The sequence below is a fragment of the Eschscholzia californica genome, unplaced genomic scaffold (assembly GCF_041429995.1).
Source record: "Eschscholzia californica isolate CP2 unplaced genomic scaffold, dmEscCali1.0.p SCAF_3, whole genome shotgun sequence".
NCBI lineage: Eukaryota > Viridiplantae > Streptophyta > Magnoliopsida > Ranunculales > Papaveraceae > Eschscholzia > Eschscholzia californica.
The window spans coordinates 43,319,039-43,341,065 of NW_028238420.1; the positions used below are offsets into that span (position 1 = coordinate 43,319,039).

Here is a 22,027-nt window from a genome sequence, read left to right on the forward strand (position 1 = left end):
GCGGGCTCTCGGGCAGAACCGGGCCGCGGGCCTATATTTTTCTGGCACGAAATGCCTGATATCTCGATCGGACATTTCACTCTCGAGTATGATCCGCCCGTGCCCGAGAAACAAGAGATCGAGCCCGACTGAGCTCGCCCAATTCCCACCCCTATCACTGCAAACCGTTTGGTTCGTAATAAACGGGCAGGTATATGGTCGGGCAGTTGGTCGGTCTGTCAGCCATTTTGTCTGTGACCGTCCGCTAGATCCTTCTCGGTCGGACAGGTCATGCCTGATTCAGTCACGGGCGGTCGCGGTCCTTTGCGGACGTGGGCGAATTCGGGTTTTCATACCGAATTCGCAACCCTACTTAGGACTGATCCAATCTGTGGGGGTGCTAAAAGTGAGGTTTTCAAACCGAATTCCCAACCCTACTTAAGACTGATCCAATCTGTGGGGGTGCTAAAAGTGAGGGTGTCTATAGACGCAACCAAATACCCTATGTTTTATTTTTTGTTTTCATCTTCATTACTATTGCCCTTAATTACTACCCAACGCCACCATTGGTGTCTCAGGTGGTCGTAGATTAAAACTTGAACAAAGTGGTGGTTCCAGGTGGTGGGGGTGGTGGTACAGTAACAGTTGAACAATATATATATACCCCAAAAGAGAAAACTGTTGGGTGCTTTACTTGTTCTTACAAGAAGATTAACAAGAAGATAATTGCTAAACTTAAATTGTATTGAAATAGATGCTATTGTTGAATGTTGTTTTTTATTTTTGCTTGATATCTTCTCATTACAAAGACATCTATTTATATAGATCATAGATGATAGACATAACTATTACAATAACTCCTAGACTCTTAGACTTGCAAACTTCCAACTTTTGATTTTCTAAACTCTCAAGTCTTGATTGACACAACTCTTGACCCTTGAGTAACATAATTCTTATGTAATTAAAAACATACTTAAAACATAGATAATTATTTTTCTATAAATTACTAATTACTTCTCAACAAAAGAGCTGGCTAGCTAGTCACAAAATTAGTTTTATATGACCAAAAGACTTCAACTTTATTTATTTATGTACATTCATGGGGCTTACAGGCCTAAGCTTACCTTTAAAAAAGGCTTTTAATACTACAACATTACTAGTTCTCTTTTAATCATCAAATAAAACATAAAAGAACCCTAAACTCATTTAGGAGCATAATCAAACTTCTTAATCTCATAATTAATCATGCTTCATTAATGGAGCCTTCACCACCACCATACTTGAACGAATTCTTCCTTGCAGATGCCAAAACAGTCTTGTCAGCTACTATGAAGTAGGCAGCTCCGGCAGCAGTGGAGATAATCAGAGCTTGAGCAGTTGGATTTAGATTAGCTTTAGCCCATCGAAACTTCCTCACACTAGCAAACTGTAATTCAATATTCAATCAATTAGATTTGGTTCCGGTTCTTTTATTAATTGGTTCCAGGATTAACCCGTTTTGGATAACAAAAATGTTGATGAGCCAAAAAAATAATAATAATAACTTACAGTGGGAATAGCAGCAGCAATGCTAGCAACAACAGCAGCTTTAGCTCCTGCAACAACACCCTCTGTTCAACAAACAACAAAAACACCATTAATTTTTTTGTGATACAACTTTTTAATTGAAGGGGTACTGTAATAAGAGGACTACTTCTCAAAAGATCACTCAGTCTAGTACTGCACTCGTCCAAATACGCTCAATTTCGGAGTTCTGATGGGATCTGTTGCACTAGTGTTGGTATTGTAGCACAAATTTTTTTATTATATAAAGAAAGTAAAATTGAATGAAAGAAATCTAGAGAGAGTGATTACCATGAGAGCATCTCTTGGCCATGGCAAGTCTGTGATCAAAAGAATTGATCTCAAGTGGAGATTGAGCTACATTTTTTGCCATTTTTTGCTATATCAATGTATAGAGAGAAGTTAGAGACTTGGAAAGTAGAGCTATGGAATATGGGGATATTTGTAGTTGAATTGAGTTGGGAAAGCAAGGAAAGGTTGATGGAAATATATGATGGATAGGGTGGTGTATTTATAAACTTGGTTTTTAGAGAGAGAGAGAGATTCTGTGTGTGAGTGTTGTTTGGATGTGATGAGTTTGATGGTTTTTGCTAGTTTTGGATTTGTAACGTCAGGGAGGAGTTGGTTGTTTTTTTATATCTTTGGGTAACCGTTGAGGTCGGTTGGACCCCCTGGAGTATTGTCATTCACTTGCCCCCACTGGTTTTAACCTGCCCACTATGTAAATATTTTAAATATATACCGAAAATACCCTTTTCATTTCTCACTTTAGCATAGACCCTATACATTTATACATACTATTAAAAAATTTAGTTCTGATTCTTGTGCGGTTGCAGCTCTATACTATAATGAATTATTACGGAAACATATTAAAAATGTGGGTAGCATTTGCGTATCAAGTACTAATCATCTATATCTAGGTATGTAATAGAAATTGTAACCTTATATTTTCCAATTTGGGTACTAATTTAACCTATGTCCAATATCCAAAATAGGGAGAGTATATGGTTTCTCCCTTCTATGGGGGCCTATAAATAAAGGGGCATTTTTGTAAAAATACATCTCCACTTACAAATTTGGAGGGCCAAATGCTTACAAACTTGAACAGAGGTGGTTTACAAGAAAACCATGGGTACCAGTCAGGTGCTTTTTTGTGGTAATCTACATGGATTATCCGTATGATAACACGTGTAGAAGTATCTGAAATCAACGGCTTAAAGTGAACAATATTCTGTGGGAAAACAGTAACCAGTATCTAGTGGTAATACAGTACACAGAGTTTGATGGATTTCTTGCTTCTGGTTTTCATGTGAAGCCAATAGTTTCATCATTTACTCAATTAATTAAATTAAACCAATTTAATTAGTACTAATTTATGTACTTTTTAGTTTAATAATTATAAATATAAAATTATTTATTTAAATCTAAAAATGGAATTCCCAGATACTTTGTATGTTTGCACGTGAGATTGAGTGGATCAGGTGGATTTAGTCCTCCCAAGATTATAATGTAGAATCCAAGAATTACAAATTGAAATAAAAAAGATTTCTCGAGATATGTGCGATCCTAAGGATACTAGGGTAGGGATCCCACAATTCCACAAAAGAACATGTTTGGTATCTCACCTTGCTAAGTGCTAATAAGTTCTCAAAAATCAAAAGTAACTCTAAAAAAAATGCATGCTCTAGGTAGAAATTTATGCAACAAAAAAAAGATAGAAATTTATGCGGTTTGTGGTAGTTCAAACTTTCAATGGATCTGATTTAATAAAGTACGTATCACGACAAACAATAATAAGATTTCTCTTTCACTATCTAATTTTTCTTGTTTTTTAGCGTTTCTCGTAAATTTTAGGCTAAGGTCATAGTCTTTTGTACCTCGCAATATTAATAGACATTAAAGCAGAGGCGTGGGTGAGGGGGTGCAACTGGTGCGGCGGCACCGGGCCCCCTTCTATCCAAGGGTCCCATTTTTTGTTATGCTAAAGAACCAACTTTTAGGTGACGAGCCAATTTATTCTACAATATTGTTCGTAGCTCAGTTGGTCCGTTGTTTATCCTATGCGTGAGAGGTACAGTTTTATGATTTCATAGCCCTCTTCATATATATTCTAGAGGCCGCTCCACTCTCTAATTTTTTATTATTACCTCTCTTTTTCTCACTCTAATATGTAATAGGTTTTCACATCTTCTTACTCTAGTATATATACTTTCTATGTTTTTATGATGATTTTTTTTTCATATTGTTTTCTATTTGTTGCATCTAATTTTGCGTCATGCTTAATTTGTGTAAGTATTTGTTTTAATTTATAAAACTCGCATCTTTCAAATAGTGAGATAATTTGTTTTCGAGTTATATAATCTAGTTTATAAAGTTTGAAAGGTATGTTACAATAGAGATAGTAGTATTTTTTTTACATAAACATATGTATTTCATGATATTTTATGAAAAAAATCTTCTAACAAATTATTTAAATATTCATCTATTATATCACATAAATTTTTTTGAGTTCTCACATCATAAGAAGGGCCTCGAAAATCTCGGCCACGCTACTGCATTTAAGCTAAGCTGGGACGCAGTTCACACTCCAAACTAGTTTTACAATTGACTTTTATATCATTTGAGTTTTATTAAATTTCAGATTCTATAGCCAGCCATACCTCTATAAAGTTTAGGCGCCTCCATTTAGTAAATAAGAGGCCCAGTTTTATGATTTCATAACCCTCTTCATATATATTCTAGAGGCCGCTCCACTCACTAATTTTTACTATTACCTCTCTTTTTCTCACTCTAATATGTAATAGGTTTTCACATCTTCTTTCTCTAGTATATATACTTTCTATGTTTTTATGATGATTTTTTTTTCATATTGTTTTCTATTTGTTGCATCTAATTTTGCGTCATGCTTAATTTGTGTAAGTATTTGTTTTAATTTATAAAACTCGCATCTTTCAAATAGTGAGATCATTTGTTTTCGAGTTATATAATCTAGTTTATAAAGTTTGAAAGGTATGTTACAATAGAGATAGTAGTATTTTTTTACATAAACATATGTATTTCATGATATTTTATGAAAAAAAATCTTCAGACAAATTATTTAAATATTCATCTATTATATCACATAAATTTTTTTTAGTTCTCACATCATAAGAAGGGCCCCGAAAATCTCGGCCACGCTACTACATTTAAGCTAAGCTGGGACGCAGTTCACACTCCAAACTAGTTTTACAATTGGCACATTACTTGTACACACACTTCACCTTTTATCCGAAAATCTTGTCAGAGCAATTTCTTCCAAATTTCTTTGGTTGATATCACAAAACTCTCTCGGACAATATGAAATCTCTTTTTCTCTAATGATCGTTCTCTCTCTACTTTTTTTTGCAATTCAGCACTACAAGGAACACAAACTTCTGTGTATTCGTTTTAGGGGGTTTTAGTGTGTGAGAAAAAGGGGTATCTAGCAACTAAGAATATAATTTCTAGGTCATCTCCACTCATTGTCAATTGATTTTTAGTTAGATGGTCACAAACTTCACATGATATCAGAGTTAGGCCCACACATGATAAGCTTAAAAGCCACACGTACTACACATTACTCAAAAAGAAAAAAAACATGTAGCAGACTCGAAGAACGTTTCACGTGTAGAGGCGTGTGAGAATAGTCTCACATGAATAAAGGAGTACTTACCGACTAATAATATAATGTCTAGGTCTTCTCCATTCATTGTCGATTAGTTTTGAGTTAAATGGTTACAAACTTAACATAGTGAGTTCATTTGAAGGGGTTTTAGTGTGTCTATTTTAGAATTATAATATATTATCCATGGTATTTTCAGTTTTGAGAATTAAGGAGAGATAGTAATATTTCAACAAAAAAAAAAGGAGAGATAGTAACAGAGAGAAAAATAGTTAGAGGGGAAGTTAGAGAGAGTTGCAGAGGGTTCAGAAACATAGAGCACTCGTTGTAAAACCATGTCTTTACCAAAACTTGGTCAAATTCTTTGCACCAAATCAAAGAGGGATTTCTCAACAAAAAAAAAAAAATCAAAGAAGGATAAAATATGTCAATCTAAAATTCGTTTGGCCTTAGTAGTGGTGATTGGTGGCACCTCCCCTTGAGGAAGTTTGTGAAGGAAGGAGACGCTTTTGACACTAAAGAGAAGTGCTTGTAAACTTCCCAAAAAGAATTAGTCAAAAAATCGTAAAAGGATAGGGTGGTGGCCGGTGGGGTTCGAACCCATGTACTTTTATTTTAACGAGAAAAATCCCATACAATCTCAGATTAAAGTAGATGCTTAATTCGGGGCCGTGGGAGCCTGACTGTGAAAGAAATATCAGAAATGGAAAATATTGATTCTAAAATTTCTCAATTTCGAAATGGGTTATCTGACCACCTACACGAAGTTGACAATAGAAATTCGTCGGAATCCAAAAACTCCAACTTGAAATTGAAATTATTATACGAGTATTTGGGGAAGTTGTGTTGATGGATTACGACTGTCTCCGATATTTGCCGTCTGTGCTTGCTGCTTCAATTGTATTTCTTTCAAACCTTACTTTGAGCCAAAGTATTAATCCGTGGACTGAAGAATTACAGGAAAAGTCAGGGTATGAACGTTGGGAACTAAAAGAGTGTGTCATGTGATCATGTCCATTCAAGAATTGCAATTGGGTAAAGAGATTGAGAAATTGGGACCAAGTGAAAATTAGATATCAAAATCTTGAGTTCGAGCGCGTTTCGACTCTTCAGTCTCCCAAACAAATTCCAGTTCAATATTTTGAAGAAGATGATTCACCGTGACTTATGGTCTGGCTTTCGCTGCTTCACGAAAATGATCTCCCACCAAAGTAGTCGTTCAATTATGTGAATTTTGTAAAATTCGATTAGAGTTTCTTCTTCTTTCGCTTCTCCACTCTAAACAGTTTCTTTTTTTACTCTTAAAGCAATGAAATACTTGTTTATGCAGTATAAATGTTGTTTTTGAGTGGGCATGTCTTAATGAAGTATATACCTCCTGCCAGGGGTACTAGTACATGCTATATATACATATTAAATAAAACGGTCTATAATGGATCATTGTCGAAAAAGTGATTAGAGTATTATCGTGGGAGAATTATTTTACACCCTAACATGAACTACTTATCAAACCGCCATTTAGCCATGTTAGGGACGCGTGAATATAACGCGATTACCATAAGCCACATTCCATAATTGTTTCTGATACGAAGGAATGTATCAGGGATCATATTCCTAGCACAATAGGTTCTCCCTGAGAAGGGGAATAACTGAAGAGATCCCGTTGTTCCTGACCAAGCCAAACAATAAAGTATTGTGATTATTGTGAATCACATTACGGTTATTGCTAGTAATTGCATTCCTTTCCCGCGCGCCGAACATAGCTTAAAGTTTAACTTGGGTTTCAGTTTTGTATCTCTATCAAGGGATTAATCGTTGATCAGAATATATTTCCGTGTTCTTCAATATTCACACATCTACTTGCTCATTTATAATATTTGAGTTAGTACCATGTCACAGAGAGACTTGGATCAAATTTACAGGAAAGTGGTTGTTCTCAAATCATGTTCAAAGGTTTCTAATCGAGTTATGCTGAAGTTCTTTTGTTGTTATCATCTATTGCAGGATGTTTTACGGACCCGGTGGCCCATACGCTGTGTTAACAGGTAAGGATGCAAGTAGAGCTCTTGCTAAGATGTCCTTCGAAGAAAAGGATTTAACAGGCGATATCTCTGGTCTTGGCCTATTTGAGCTTGACGCCTTACAAGATTGGGAATACAAGTTTATGAGCAAATATGTTAAAGTTGGAATCGTCAAGATAACTAATGCACCACCAACAGGTGAATCCTACGAAACTTCACCATCAGAGACTGCACCAACACCAGCACCAGTAGAAAACGTCGAAGAAAACCACCATACTAATGAAAGTTAAAGCTGAAGACACTGAGGACAGACAGTAGTTTCTCTATCATCGGATACTAAAAATGACACAAAGCCTAATGCTTAATGCATCTTTGCAGGTCTAACTTTATTAGTAGTTCTGCTTAAATATCACATTTGTTGTTGTTGTGGTTATCAAACTTGGTATATTTGTTTATGTAATAAGGGAAATAGAGATTGTTGAACTTGGGCATTAGTTATGTGCAATTTATATGTAGTTATCAGCTTTCGGTTGTGTTCTTTGTTCTTCAAAGCGGCGTGTTTTTATTGTTCTGAAATCTTCATCAAAATTCTACTGCAAATGTTATCAACTAAAAAAACAAACTGGATTTGAGAAAAACTGTTTCTGGATTCGAGAGAACTGTTTAAAGATCCGATTTTGTTAGAGAAGTACATTCATATATGAACTCAGATTAAAGTAGTTATCAAAGTACAGATAAAACAAAATTGAGAAGAAGAACAAACACCAACTCCATCGAAACAAAATAGTGATCAATGTACAGAAATCACGACTAGAAGATGGCATTTAAAAGAATCACATGGTATATTACTAAAATAGGGTTGTTATTTCTGACGAGGGCGAGTTCAGATACAGCATAAAGCTGGTTCGTTCTTCAGGATACCAAAGCTAAAGCTTCAAAACAGCAAATAGTGAAGTACATGGATAAATTTGTGAAGAGTTGTTGATATTCTATATCAATTTTAAGGTGGAACAGTAGAAGGATGAGTATGTCACAGTTATCCTTCTACTGATCTCCATGCACCTTCGAGGAACAGTACAGAATTTTACATATCGGGCACGTTGAGATTCCTGAAGAGCTCCGGAAGATGGGCATTTGTAAGCTTGGTCCTCTTGCTGATTTCCCGCGTTTTCTTCTTGCCTTTCTGCTTTGGGTTAACGCCATGAACCTGAGCCATGGCTCTCCTCTGTGCGGTGTTGGTTGCAGGTTTCATGCCGTTCTTCTGTAGATCCCTCTCAATATCTATCATGTCGCGGGCCAGCTCAATCCCTCGAAACAACAACTTTAGATCATCATCTACCTTCATTGGTACTCTCGGATCGTTAGGATATGCGACATCTTCTTGAGAGTCAAAATTGGACAGCAGCCAGACTTGGCCAGCAGCTTTCAATGCCTACATATGATGACAATACAATGCCAAAACTAGAAGACATTAGCAGATATCTTCAGTTTTCACATCCAAGTGTTTCTCACTTTTGGCATATCCAGTACAGAAGATTCAAATGTATCACAAGTTACGGTGATATGAACATTGATACAGGTATGGTTTCCGAGTTGCTATTTTGTTTCCCTTTTCTCTTCTTTATAAGTTAAACTTAAATGATAGGTGTGAACAGTTCATGAATACCTTCCTGGAGGATGTAGACTTATATCTACCTTGCACATAAAGGAAGCAACGCCCCTAGAGGGCCTACTCGTATCTAGGCACACACAGGAAACTGCTAGAATGGATGAAAAGCAAAGCAAACACACCTGCAAATCTTCCATCACAGTTGGGTATGCATCCTTAAGATCAACGATCCCAATACCTTCTGGAAACTTTCGAATCAAGATAAGCAGTTCATTCTTGTCCTTCAAATCATGTTTGGGCTGCAGAAAACGAAAAAGTTGGTAGTCAGTCACATCTGCAAGGCAAATTCTAAAACAGAAACTCGCATTAAACACTCTTCCTCTGTCCCACACAGAAAAACCCCTTTAGTCTTCCGCAATATTACAACCTACTTCTTTCGGTTTGTCAGAGAATTTATTCACTAATGAAAAAAAAGTAACGTTTACCTTGTAAGAGAAGCGCTTCCCATCATAATGCACTTTGAGGTTATTCCTCAAACTGTCAAAGACGGCTTTGTTGGCATTGGCATCCACATAACAAGCTTCGTTTATTTGCTCTGCGGTAAAGGCTTGTCTTGTCTGGAGAAAAATTTCAACATACAAATTAAATTTTATATTGAAGTCTATAGTCTGCACGTGAGAATATATAACCAGACCACAATATATAATTTGAAGCTACAAGACAAGTTTCTCAAGAAAGTGTCGGAGTTTCTGCAACCACTAAGCACAAGTTAAAGCTAAAATGCCTTCGATTGAGTAGTTAAAACTTCTCATAATGAATGATAGAAATGCAGGAATGATTCTCAACAATTAGCAATCAGAAACAATTTAATGTCTACTAATATAAAGAATGGACTAGTACCTCTAGCAGGAGGGCAATAACACGCTTTATCTGAGCACCAACTGGAGACTTCCTTATGCTATTTATGTGTTGAAGCCTCTCAGTATCATTTGAAAATTTGACTGCAGGAGCCCTGGCAGCAATGGAAGATGAAGTTGCAGCTGGGACAGCCTTATGAGAGTGAGAGACCTTTGATGACCCTGGTCGTGATGAGAGACTGGTGAGGGTTGACTGACACTTTTCTTGTTGCTGCTTGAATTTAGCTAGACTTTCTTGCAGCGCCATCTAAGCTAATAAATCGCACAGTACTTATTAACAAAGACCGGAACAGGAAAAGAAGACAGTAATTAAATTGAAGAACAATAAACATAAACAAATGTACAATACCATCTATTCAATGATAAATTAGTAGAGTTTCAATAAACTACCTCAGGTATTTGAACACAAAACTCATATGTTCATGCAAATATAAGTACATAACTACATAACGTATTACTTCTCCATTATGATCAAATTGACCACCAGAAAAGGTGTAAGCGGTGTTTCTAAAGCTTGGTAACAGTAAAGAACTGTTTTTTTCCACGAATCGTCAGCAATAAAACTTCTCGGCGACATACTCCTGTACTACAGAAAGCTCTTACTTTGATCCGGATAATCTTAGATGGTTCTATGGATAACTGTGACAAACTAGTGTTCTAATATATTTTGGTCTCTTTATAACTCTCTCTCCAATTATTTTGCTATCGGGAGAAAATCTTAAGTTCTTTTTTTTTTTAATAAAATAAATGACTTACTTCAAAGAATGGTAGTAGTGTCACAAGAGTATGTAAAACAAGAAAGAAGTTTGATGGTTCAGTAACTACTAACTACTATTAACTAACATACTTTTAGCGCAAGGGAATACTCAAACCCTTGTATCCAACGGATCATGTAATTTACAAGATTTATGCCTATCAGATGTTATAGTCTGGAAGGGCCTTATTCAAGTTGCCAAACATGTAATGGGCATTCATGTGTAACACAAATCCCCTTTTTATAGCCAGTAGGTAACCCACAAGTTAGGTACACTGTGACCTTTCACTCATCTCACACACAGGAAACCAACACTCAACCACAAATAACTTGGTCAACAGGTTCTCAAACTAATTTTTTCAGCCTCAGTGGTGTGTACTATGGGTTTAGGAACTCGTGTCACTCCATAAACTTCGCAGAAAATTTCTTCGTAAGAACATCTTAGAAATACTGAAATACCGCAACCAGCTATAGAATAATGGAATCATATATTAACGACAATACCAAATTATGTTTAGCCATATCATTGCTGTTATAATCATGAACGTGATTCAGCAACTTGGAACCCATCATAACTAAAGTTCTAAGCATAGTTCAGTGAAGCCCAAAAATTAATCAGGTCATGCAGTTTGGTGCTTAAGAACTACAGCATAATGCACCAAATAGTAAAGAAACACCTAGTCCAAAATTAATTCTACCGAAATTCAGTCCTAAGAGGAACATAGATACTAGGTTCAACTTAATAAGATTATAAGATAATGCACACTTTCATGAACTTAAGAAATCATACCCACATGTAACTCGAAACACAAAACAGGCCCAAATTAACACTTGATGCTTACTGTAATTCAGTAAGTTATCTAACTCAGACTTCCATCTTCTGGAAACAAGAATCATCTATACCAATAGATAACAATGCAACCCAAGTAATACAGTTGAGGTCTAAAATCAACCATAAACAGTCTTAACCTAATCACTCCCATGACAAGATATGTAGTAGAATTTATAACATAGAGAACATAATCAGTCCTAAATTAACAAATGAAACAGAATTACTAAAACAAAATTAGATGTTCAATCTGATACATTAAAACGATCTAGTTTGTAAATCAACCCACAACCCATTCAAACAGAAGATAACAAGAGTATATTAAATAAAAATAGATGCCATTAAATCAGAATTTTATAACCAAGATAATAATTTGAATTTTTCCTTGCGTTGGATACAAGGGTTTGAGTATTCCCTTGCGCTAAAAGCATGTTAGTAAATAGTAGTTACTGAACCATCAAATTTCCTTCTTGTTTTACATACTCTTGTGACACTAGTACACTACTACCATTTTTGTGGAGTGGAGATATCTAGTATTTGATGTCTGCTAGGGTTACAAACCTCAATGATTTCATGTTTTACCATAATGAAACAAAACAAACCATTATAATAACCAATTTTTTTCCTTGAATAAGTACTTGTGATATTTTGACATCATTTTTGGAGAGTGTGTTTCTTATGGGTAGTGTGACATAATTTACTGTGTTTATCTAAGTAGACAGTGGGATAGAAATTGGGTTCCCAAGGAAAAAATATCCTACTACAATGTTTTTCTATGAAAAACTTGAAGATGAGAAGTGGATTGTTTAGAGAAAAATGAAGTGGGAAGAGGATAAGTAGTGGTTTGGGGTTTTATGGTCATGGTGAATGAGGCTGAACCACAGCTTACAAACACAGCTGAATCTAATCAGAACCTTCACTGGTAGTCTTGACAGAAAATTCAAAATTTGCTCCTCAGGAATATATCCTTGAATCTTAGTCTTGTTCCTTTTTTGAAGAAATTGACTTTTACCCTCCATTGCTTTTCTCTTCTAAGGTTGCATATTAATTTAAGGTCTTTTTTTTGAAAAGTTAGAATGAATATATTATTAAAATAAAATAGCTATGTACATAGGGGAGGGAGACTATAGGTGAACTTTCACAACATCCAAGCCTCCCAATTAACTACTACATCCAAGTATGTAACATTCTTAAACTTATCAATTCTCCTAATCCAGGAATAGATGATACCCTTGACATCTTCAATGTCAACCAAAGAATTCAGATTCTTTTCCTTAAAGATTTTACTATTCCTGTCATGCCAAATACTCCAAACAATAGCAGCTGGGATAAGCTGCCAAACCTCCTTTCTGTGCTTCCTTTTAGCCAAACCATCCCACTGAGTTATCATCTTATGAATGGAGTTCGGGTGACACCAATGAGTTTTCAACAAACTAGCAAAATAGTTCCAGATACCAGCTGCCACCCTACAATGGAGGAACAGGTGGTTAGCCGATTCCTCCTCTTCCTTGCACAGGATGCATCTGTTAGGAACTTGGAAGCCCCTTCTTTTCAACGCATCCACAGTTGGGACTTTCTGTACTAAAATGGCCCAAATGAAAAAACCCACTCTTGGTGGGATTGCCTTGATCCAGGCAGATTTGGATACGCAAGGCTCTAGGATGTTACCATCTATGTCCAACCTTCTATAACAATTAGCAACTGTCATAGGGTCACTCTCCCCATTGCTCCAAACTCTAGAATCCGGCTCATCTGAGAAATTTGCTTCCTGAAGGATTTGCAACAGGTGGACATATTGCTGCAGCTCCCAATCATTAAGGTTTCTCCTGAGTATAATGTCCCAGGATTGGCTTTCAATATTATACATCTCTGCCACAGAAGCTATAGGCCTGACTGCCACTCGAAAGATATCCGGGAAGCTTATACTTAAGCTATTCGACCCAATCCATTTGTCCGTCCAAAATTTGATATTTCTTCCATCCCCCAGGACCCATTTAGTGATAGCATGATAGTCCTTCAGGTGTGCCACTATTCCTTTCCAAACTCCACATCCAAAGGATGTGCTCTTGCATTTTCTAATCCAAAGGTCACAACTCCCACCATACTTACTATGTATAACCTTCTGCCACAACTGGTTTCTCTCCTTGTCCATCCTCCAAAGCCATTTAGTGAGGAGTGCTTGGTTCATATATTTTAAATTTTTCACTCCCATGCCTCCCTTACTTCTGCTAGTGCGAACCTGGTTCCAGTTGATCCAGTGCATACTCTTAACACCATTAGTTTTGTTCCATAGAAAGGAGCACATTTTGCTATCAATGATCTTCAGCACTCCTTTTGGTATAGAAAAGAGGGATAAGTAGTATGTGGGTAGAGCCTGGAGGATTGATTTCAACAAAGTTATTTTCCCCCCTTTAGATAATAATTGACCCTTCCAGGCAGCTAGCCTTTTGTTAATCCTCTCTATTATAGGATCCCACAACTTTTTGGATTTATAACTTTCACCCAAAGGGAGTCCCAGGTAGGTGGTGGGGAGGGAGCCCACCTGACAACCAAACTCCTTAATCATGTCCTGGCTCATATTATCCTCATCTACCTTGGTAGCACTATAGATGAAGGACTTGTGCATATTAACCTTAAGGCCCGACGCTAGCTCGTACCAAATTAGTATGTCCCTCAGTCTCCTCAGCTGGTTGGCATCCTCTTCAATGAAAAATAATGTGTCATCTGCAAACTGAAGATGGTTGATCTCATCGCCATTTTCATCCGCTCTGAATCCTTTAATCCAGTTCCTTTTTCCTGCCTCTTGAAGACAGTTGCTCAAGACTTCTGCAACCAATAGGAATATTAGTGGAGAGAGGGGGTCCCCCTGTCTGATGCCTCTGGAACTTTGGAACACCTCCGACGGTCTTCCATTAATCAGAACTGAAAATGAGGCTGTAGATATGCACGAGTATATCCAGCTTCTCCATTTATAACCGAAACCCATCCTCTCCATAGCCTGATACAAGAAGTCCCAACTGATCCTGTCGTAGGCCTTTTCTAAGTCTGCTTTCACAACTAAACCTTTAGTCCTCCCTTTCCTCCTAGAATCAATTAGTTCATTAGCTATAAGAACTCCGTCTAAGATCTGTCTACCACTCACAAAAGCCCCTTGGAAGGGAGAAATTAGACTTCCTATAACACCTGCCAGCCTCATAGCCAATACCTTAGCAACAATCTTGTATGCTCCCCCAACTAGGCTAATGGGTCTGAACTCCTGGAATCTAGAGCTATTTTGAGTCTTAGGAATCAGAACTATGAAGGTATGGTTGAGCCTCCAATGGAACTGGGCCCCTTCCGAGAATTCAGCAATCATATCCATAAACAGAGGCTTGATGATATCCCATACCCTGACGAAAAAGGATATGGGAAAACCATCCGGCCCTGGTGCCTTATCTTTAGCCATCTCCTTAATAGCATTCGACACTTCCTCCTCTGTTATATCAGCTTCTAGAGACTCAGCCTCTATACCAGACAAGGAAGGAAGGTGCATATTATTTATCCCTGGTCTCCACAGACGAGGTTCTTCATACAAATTACTGAAATATGAGATGGCCTCCTTGCTAATCTCACCTTCATCAGAAATTACCACATCATCCTTCATGATAACGCCAATCCGGTTTTGCCTCCTTCTGCATTTAATGATTTTGTGGAAATAAGCAGTGTTTCTATCTCCTGCCTCCAGCCACTGAGTTCTCGACTTCTGTCGCATGCTAATTTCCTCAAGACTTAATAATTTATCCATTTCAGCTCTCAAGCATTTTTTGGATATTAATTCTTGTTGGGACAGATTCCGAGAAACTTCCTGATCATCCAGCTCTTGAATTTCTTTCTGGAGATCGTTGAAGTTCTTGGAAAAGCATTTGAATTTCTCCCTCGACCAAATCTTTAACTTTTCCTTTAGGAACTGAAACTTTACCCATAAAGTGTGCCCAGCTGTGCTTCCTACAGGGGCCTCCGCCCACCAGGTGGCAATGTTACTCTTAAAGTCCTTGTCTAGCATCCATATCTCTTCCAACCGAAAGGGAGGGGGGTTCGAATGCTCCGGCTCGGTTCTAAGAAGAATTGGATTGTGATCTGATGTTGGCCTGGGTAGTACAATCTGCTCTACCTCAGGAAATTTGTCCTCCCACAACCCATTTATAAGGAATCTATCTAAGACACACATCACTGGGTCATCTTGATTATTCGACCAAGTGAACTCTATTCCTTGCTTAGGTAAATCCAACAGGCTATTCCTATCAATCCACTCCCCAAAATCCCTCATAGCAGGTGTGACAGTGCAGTTACCTCTTTTCTCATGAATGAATCTGATAACGTTAAAGTCTCCCCCTAGGCACCAGGGTTTATCCCACTTTGCTGCCACTAGATCTAACTCATTCCACATATCTATCCTCAAGGAATTCACACAGGGTCCATACACACCAGTAAATACCCATTCAAAATTGTCATTAAGGTTCTTGAACAAAATAGATAAGCTATATTTGCCTTTAAGTACATCACACACATTAACTGCAAGTGAGTCCCAGAGACACAAAATGCCTCCTGAGGCCCCCTCAGAAGGAACCCCATCCCACCCACATGAATCAGAGCCCCATAAACTACGAAACAAAGAAGGAGGAAAGTCACTAACTTTCGTCTCCTGAATACATAAAACTGAAATATTATATTTCCTAACTAAGTTACGAACAGCTAACTTCTTTCCTGGCTTGCCAAGCCCCCTAACATTCCAACTAAGAATGTTTAAGGGCATTTATCTACATCATCCCCTGCCCCTGCACTTTTCTTGACCTTGAACTTCTTTTTCTTAACCTCCAGACCCTTGTGTGTCTTCTTCCCCTCACTTCTAGCCTTCTTCTTTTTTCCTTTCTTACCCTTCGAACCCTCAGCTTCAACCTGTACTATCTTCCCCACATATGGCACTATTTCTCTGCATTCTTGCACCTGGCTCGGTGGAGGAGCAATGACCGATAGTGGTTCAATAATCATGGCTTCTTCCTCCCCTGCAAGAACCTCTGTACTTGTACCACCCAGCTCAATCTTTTCCGCCTTAAGGATGTTAATCATCCTCTCATACTCTTCAGCTCCTGAGAAACCCAGTCCAGCTCCTGTTTGGAGAAGGTGTGCCATACGTTCATCCTCATTCATATTCACAAACTTCTTAGCCGACATACCTTCCGGGCTCTCAGTATTACCCTCCGCACTCTTGCTGCCTATCTTGATGCCAGAAGGTTTCCGCACCACCTTCTTTTTGGGACCTTCCTTGAACTTAGGTGGCGAGCGGTTCGCACCCTTTCTTTTTCTGACATAAGTAATACCCTTAGCCCACTTATTGGCACTATTTATCAAGTCCGTCATGGCCTTGACCATCTCTTGACGAATCTCAATTCCTATCATTTCCTTCATTCCCGCCAATTTATTTGAAATCTCTTCTGGGTCCAAACGGGTAATTACCCCCTTACCTTTTCTAGGATCCCGGATGAGGGGTGGAAACAACTCCTCTGCATCCGTACCCGCCTGCGTGTCTGCTAGTCCCCCACTAACACTGCCACTTTCACCAACCAGCCGTCCTTCAGGACAGTTCCTGTCGCTACCAACCTCCTTCTCCATGACCGGACTTTCAGTCGCCTGAGGTAAAACCTCCGTTAGGGCCACCGTATCCCTATGGGATCTAAGACTCTCGTGCTTTTCAGCAATTGTGATCGACTTAAAGTCAATGTTGTAACCAACTCCGTCCACCAGTAATACTTTCCGTTCGGCCAGTTTACCCCCGTTCTTGACTTCCACATTAACTGAAGCGTATTTGAGATTCTTGAGAAACAGGGTATCTTCCCCTATCTCCACCACTTCTCCTAGATCTGCCACCAAGTCCGAAAAGATACTTCCATTCCAGAGATTGAACGGAATTCCGTACATACGGACCTCCACCAGAAGTTGAGTGATTTTAACCGAGTTGCAGTCCGGTGACCATGGTCGGAAATAGATAGACCCCCTAGCAAATGGGTGTAACACCGACCTCACTTCCTTAAGAACCTCCAAGGAGGATTTGGACCAAATGATAGCGTCTGTATCAGAGAACGGGCGTACGACAAAGTCCGACGACCCAACGATGTTCTTAACCACCACTTGAACATCTTTCCACGAACTTTCAGGGCACTCAACCGAGCAAACCATAGTCTTAGACCAGTCAACCAGGTGTATTTCAGACGACGCCATAAGGGGATTAGAGGAGGAGGGAGGGAGAGTAGAAGCAGATGAGGGTTTAAGCTCAGAGGGAGGAGAAACAGTAGTAGAAGGAATATGGTACTTACCTCTCCTCAGGCTGTGCGCTTTATAGACATCTGACCTCTCAGGTCTTTTCAAATTCCTGCCCGTTGGAGCACGCCTGACCTCACCGAGTGATGATGCCGTCATCTGTTGAGCTGCCGCCTCGGTAGTCCCTAATACCTCAAATCTATTACCTGTGACAACTGGATTGGATATTTCCTTATTCCCCATGTGAATCCTAGAGAATGGAATAGATGGAGAGACCCTCTTCCCTAGGCCTATTTGATCTACCCTCTTGGCCTGAGTATTAGGTTCCACCAGCCACTTTAGTTCCGCCGCCATAGCCCTCCACCCGCCGGTTGCAGTCCCTCTTGGGATACAAACCGATTTCTTACTATTATTGCCCTCACCTACTTTATGAGCCCAGATGAATTCACCTCTCTGGTTCACCATACTCTCCCACAGCCACAGAGACGACCCATCTCTAAACCGAGACATCTTTCTATCAAGAACCTTCATATCTCTGTCTCTAGCCAAACCCAAAAGGAAGGTGTATAAACTTACCACCCCAGGGGACGGAAGATCAATACACCATTCCCTAAAGAAACCTAACTCCGAAATACTACACCTGCCATTCCTAGAGCGAGAGAGAAGATAACGCTTCTGTTCTATTTTAATAGTTTTTCCGTTCATGGTGGTCTGCAACTAAGACCGGTGAGACGGTACCCCCTCTTGATGCAACTCAGGTCACCAAGCGGCGCTATACCGGAACCAACGTTCCGTGCAATGGCAGTAGCGGTGACTTGGTTTCCTGCGATCTCGAGGGTAGGAGTTGCTACCGGAACTTACCTACAACCCACCCTTCTCCGACTAGAAACCCGACACACAGTATCCTATTGATGCACTCAGCAAAACCGGTCGGCGCTATACCTGAATGAGTATTCAGTGCAATGGCGTTAGCGATGGAGCGGTTTGGCTGCGATCTTTAGGTTTGGGTGTGCCCGGTGGTCGCCGGAAAAGTCGCCTGTGTCAGAGCTTCTCTCTCCTCAATATTGGCCCGTCATTTCCTAAAAAGAAAAAAAAAAGTTCTCTCTTTCCCTCCCCATTAATTTAAGGTCTTCAACTTTAGTTCAATAGTATTTAGCAATTGTTCCTCCTAGGGTTAGGCCATATTGTATTATTGGATTTGAATATTCAACCTTTCAAAGTGGATTGATGAGATAAGAAAATACCTTGTTAGGGTTTGGGCGAGTTCTTCAGAATTAGCAGCCGAGTGAAGATAAAAACAAAACGTGTCTAGTTGATGATGCCATGATCACTCATCCAAGATGAAAATTTTGATGAGTTGCAACTAAGCTTTCACGTATACTGCAATTGATCATCAAAACAAGGGAGAATTACTGAAACCCCCGGATTTTTAAATGCTCTTTACATAAATCCCCACTTTTATTTTATAATTACTAAAACCCCCATGTGTCCGTCTGATTTAACTTTAATATTTTAAATATTACTTTCTTGCCCCCCCTACGTTTTACACCACCTTTACTAAGAGATTTACATTTTACACCACCTTTACTAACAGATTTACATTTTACACTAGGTTTTCGAAATGAAGGGACAAGATCAAAATGAAGGGTCAAGATAACAGCAAATTATGGCCGTTTTTTAACCGTTTTTTGCTCCTTTTTTAGCCTTACTTTTCCTACTTAAACCCATGAAACCACCCTATAAACTTCATCCATACCATCAACAACTATAACTTGGCATTTACTTAATGGCTTCTTCAAGTTCGTCAAATGTGTATCAAAATGCAAGATCACAACAAGAGGTAGTTTTTTTACTCTAGTATATGATTATGATTTTTCAATTTCACGATGTTTAGGTTATTTGTCAACTTCGCGATTAATACGGACATTCAGTGCTTGATTGTTCATGGATGTATTCAAGATGCACAAGCGCAATTGCAATGGAATTAGGAAAGTGATGGTATCCGGCAAACCTAATTTTGTTGGTGAAAAATTTCTATCCATGTAATAAAAACGGATGTGAAGGTAAGATGAAGTTGTTGATTTCACAAAAAGTTCCCAACGATGGCATCCCATTTTTGAAATGTTTAGAATGTGAAAAATTTCTTTGGTTGTCCCATGTTATAGCAAAGAAAAGCAAATCAAAATTAAGTATCACGTTAGATGCTATATGCGAAGGAGTTGCACAAAAACTTAAATTTTGGTCTTAATGACGTGTCATGTCTATTGTAGTTGTTATGTTTCTAGTATTTGTAATTTTCATTTTATGTTTCTAGTACTTTTAGTTCTTATGTTTATGTGTGTTCTTATTCAAAAAGAATATGGTTCTTGCTTATAACCTAAAGCATTAGCATTATTGACTCATCTAAGTAAATGACACTCTCTAAAATATAAGTTAAGCAAAGAGAGCTATAAGTTTCTTCCATTTTATTATTGTCTGGAGCATAAACATTCCAGCATATTCGTAAGGAACGTAATGCTCAATTACAAAGAAATCAATATAGCCCATGGAGAAAGGAACAGACAACTGACCATGAACATACTAACAGCCCGTAACAGGGACAACATAGCTTATACGATCGGGCACGTAGTCATCAGTGTGGCACAAAAACAGACCAACAACCAATTAGAACACTAAGAACAGTACTATATAGGGGAAACTTCAGTTTTATGGTTTTAGAGATACAAACTAGAGGCACAGAGTGTTAGGATTTCGATAAAAAAGCTCTTGAGAATCCTATATAATCTTATGGTTCATACATTCATCTGACCATTGTTTACCTTGGAGTAAGGTTTTACAACCGAAACAAGTAACTCTTGTGCTACTGTGTGATATATTGCTTTTTTTCCTATCATCTATTTTTGGGTTTCTTATGCTACCTTATAACATGTGTCTATATTTTCGAGTGACTATTGTGTTCCTAGTGTTTAAAGCAAGTATAGATAGAGACTCATAGAGAGAACAAGATTACTATGAATTTGAGCAATTGAATAATAAGATTAAAATAGGAAGTAAAAGAAGTGAATGAAATTTACCAACGCCTTTGCCACTATAAGGTTTGATGACAACAGAAGGTTTTTAAGTTCTATAAACCCTAGCTCGTAATTACATCAATTTCAGACATAACCTAGTAGTTTGAATGGAGTACAAGCGAGAGAGAGAGAGTACCTGGAGAAACCCTGGCTCAAAATCCTTAGAGAGAGACAGTACACCTTGTTGACTTCCTGACTTTCTATCGTTGGAGAGAGAGACAGACAGAAACCCTAGCTCCAAATCGTTAGAGAGAGAGTTGCATTCACCATTGATTTGGGGGGTTCAACATGGAGGTTGGGGAAAAATCAATTTGGAACTCCCTGGTTTCCTATAGATTTGAAGCTGCTGGTCGAATGGAGAAGAGGGTCGTGGTTATAAGCGCCTATGCGTTTTTGCTCGAAGGCGCCCCAACTATTTGGCCTAAGAAACATGGGGTTGTTTGACCAATGGACTTTTACATAAATCCACTTTACTAACGGCGTAATCCCGTTAAATCTAGCAGAACATGGGGGTTTTCGTAATTATAAAATAAAGGTGGGGATTTATGTAAATAGCATTTAAACATACGGGGGTTTCAGTAATTCTCTCTCAAAACAAACCGAAGAGATTTCCTCTTTTTAGGTAACCCGAAGAGAAGCAATTATAGGTATAACATGAAAAGGAAAGAGTTAGTTCAATTTTCCCCTCCTAAAGATGACCAATTCACTAAAATTGACCCATAAAGATGACCAACTTCTAATATAACCCCCCTTTTGAACTTTTCGTTAGTAAATTTCAGTCAATTTTAACAGCTGACTAGTCTTGACCTATTTAACCATCTTTTCGGATATTTAACCCTATTTATCATTTTTTTCTCTGTCGGAAAACGGTCGCCAATGACGAACGAAAGGCGCTTCGCCAGCAACCATCACCACAAATATTTTTTTCGTCTTCTTTTTTTTCTCTCTCTCTCTCTTTTCGAAAATTTTGGGGATCTCTCTCTCCCTCTCTTCCTCTCTCTCATAAATTCAAACCACATCCTAGGAAAAAATCATTCAAACAAGAAGCAGAAAGAAGAAAGAGTTGAAGAAATAGTGTTACTATCGTCTTCGAGATCGAGAGCCGACATTTTTTCCTAACTTGCATTTCAACTAAAACTTCATTCTTCACCGGTAAAAACCTATAAATAAATGATCGAACTATTTCCCTCTCTAATTTTTTTATGTTATTCTCCGTACTAGATAGAAAAGATGCATATGATCTGGTTTGGGAGGATAATCATAAATTCTCCATATTCGTAAGATTATGTGTGTCCAACAATTTCTTTCTCTTTCATATTGGCTAACATCTGTCACTTCTAGGTTGAATTG

General features: G+C 38.3%; 2 protein-coding genes across 5 annotated transcripts; both read right to left on the minus strand.

The window, feature by feature from the left end:
• Positions 1-1,032: 1,032 nt before the first annotated feature.
• On the minus strand, positions 1,033-2,222 carry LOC147550577 (early nodulin-93-like). Its single transcript, XM_086672318.1, has 3 exons — positions 1,834-2,222; positions 1,528-1,589; positions 1,033-1,405 (listed from the first exon to the last, which is right to left on the minus strand). Exons 1-3 carry the CDS (start codon positions 1,913-1,915, stop codon positions 1,223-1,225), a joined length of 327 nt encoding a protein of 108 aa, XP_086528444.1. The 5' UTR covers positions 1,916-2,222; the 3' UTR covers positions 1,033-1,222.
• A 5,804-nt stretch (positions 2,223-8,026) lies between these two features.
• Positions 8,027-21,106, minus strand: LOC147550578 (uncharacterized). Of its 4 annotated transcripts, none has more exons than XM_086667549.1 (6): positions 20,814-21,106; positions 18,851-18,986; positions 9,713-9,981; positions 9,298-9,429; positions 8,995-9,111; positions 8,027-8,635 (listed from the first exon to the last, which is right to left on the minus strand). In XM_086667549.1, exons 3-6 carry the CDS (start codon positions 9,974-9,976, stop codon positions 8,288-8,290), a joined length of 861 nt encoding a protein of 286 aa, XP_086523675.1. In that variant the 5' UTR covers positions 9,977-9,981; positions 18,851-18,986; positions 20,814-21,106; the 3' UTR covers positions 8,027-8,287. The 4 variants fall into 4 exon arrangements, with proteins under 4 accessions (XP_086523675.1, XP_086523676.1, XP_086523677.1 ...); XM_086667550.1 differs by having other exon boundaries at positions 9,713-9,976; positions 20,814-21,024; XM_086667551.1 differs by lacking the exon at positions 18,851-18,986 and having other exon boundaries at positions 20,814-21,029.
• Between the last annotated feature and the right edge of the window lie 921 nt (positions 21,107-22,027).

Excerpts from the sequence above, each read along its gene's own strand:
- LOC147550577 (XM_086672318.1), bottom strand. The coding sequence starts at position 1,915 with ATGGCAAAAAATGTAGCTCAATCTCCACTTGAGATCAATTCTTTTGAT. Across the intron at positions 1,590-1,833 it reads GGCCAAGAGATGCTCTCATG|AGGGTGTTGTTGCAGGAGCT; the intron begins GTAATCACTCTC and ends TTTGTTGAACAG. Across the intron at positions 1,406-1,527 it reads TTGCTGCTGCTATTCCCACT|TTTGCTAGTGTGAGGAAGTT; the intron begins GTAAGTTATTAT and ends ATTGAATTACAG.
- LOC147550578 (XM_086667549.1), bottom strand. The coding sequence starts at position 9,976 with ATGGCGCTGCAAGAAAGTCTAGCTAAATTCAAGCAGCAACAAGAAAAG. Across the intron at positions 9,112-9,297 it reads GGAAGCGCTTCTCTTACAAG|CCCAAACATGATTTGAAGGA; the intron begins GTAAACGTTACT and ends CGTTTTCTGCAG. Across the intron at positions 8,636-8,994 it reads CTGTGATGGAAGATTTGCAG|GCATTGAAAGCTGCTGGCCA; the intron begins GTGTGTTTGCTT and ends CATCATATGTAG.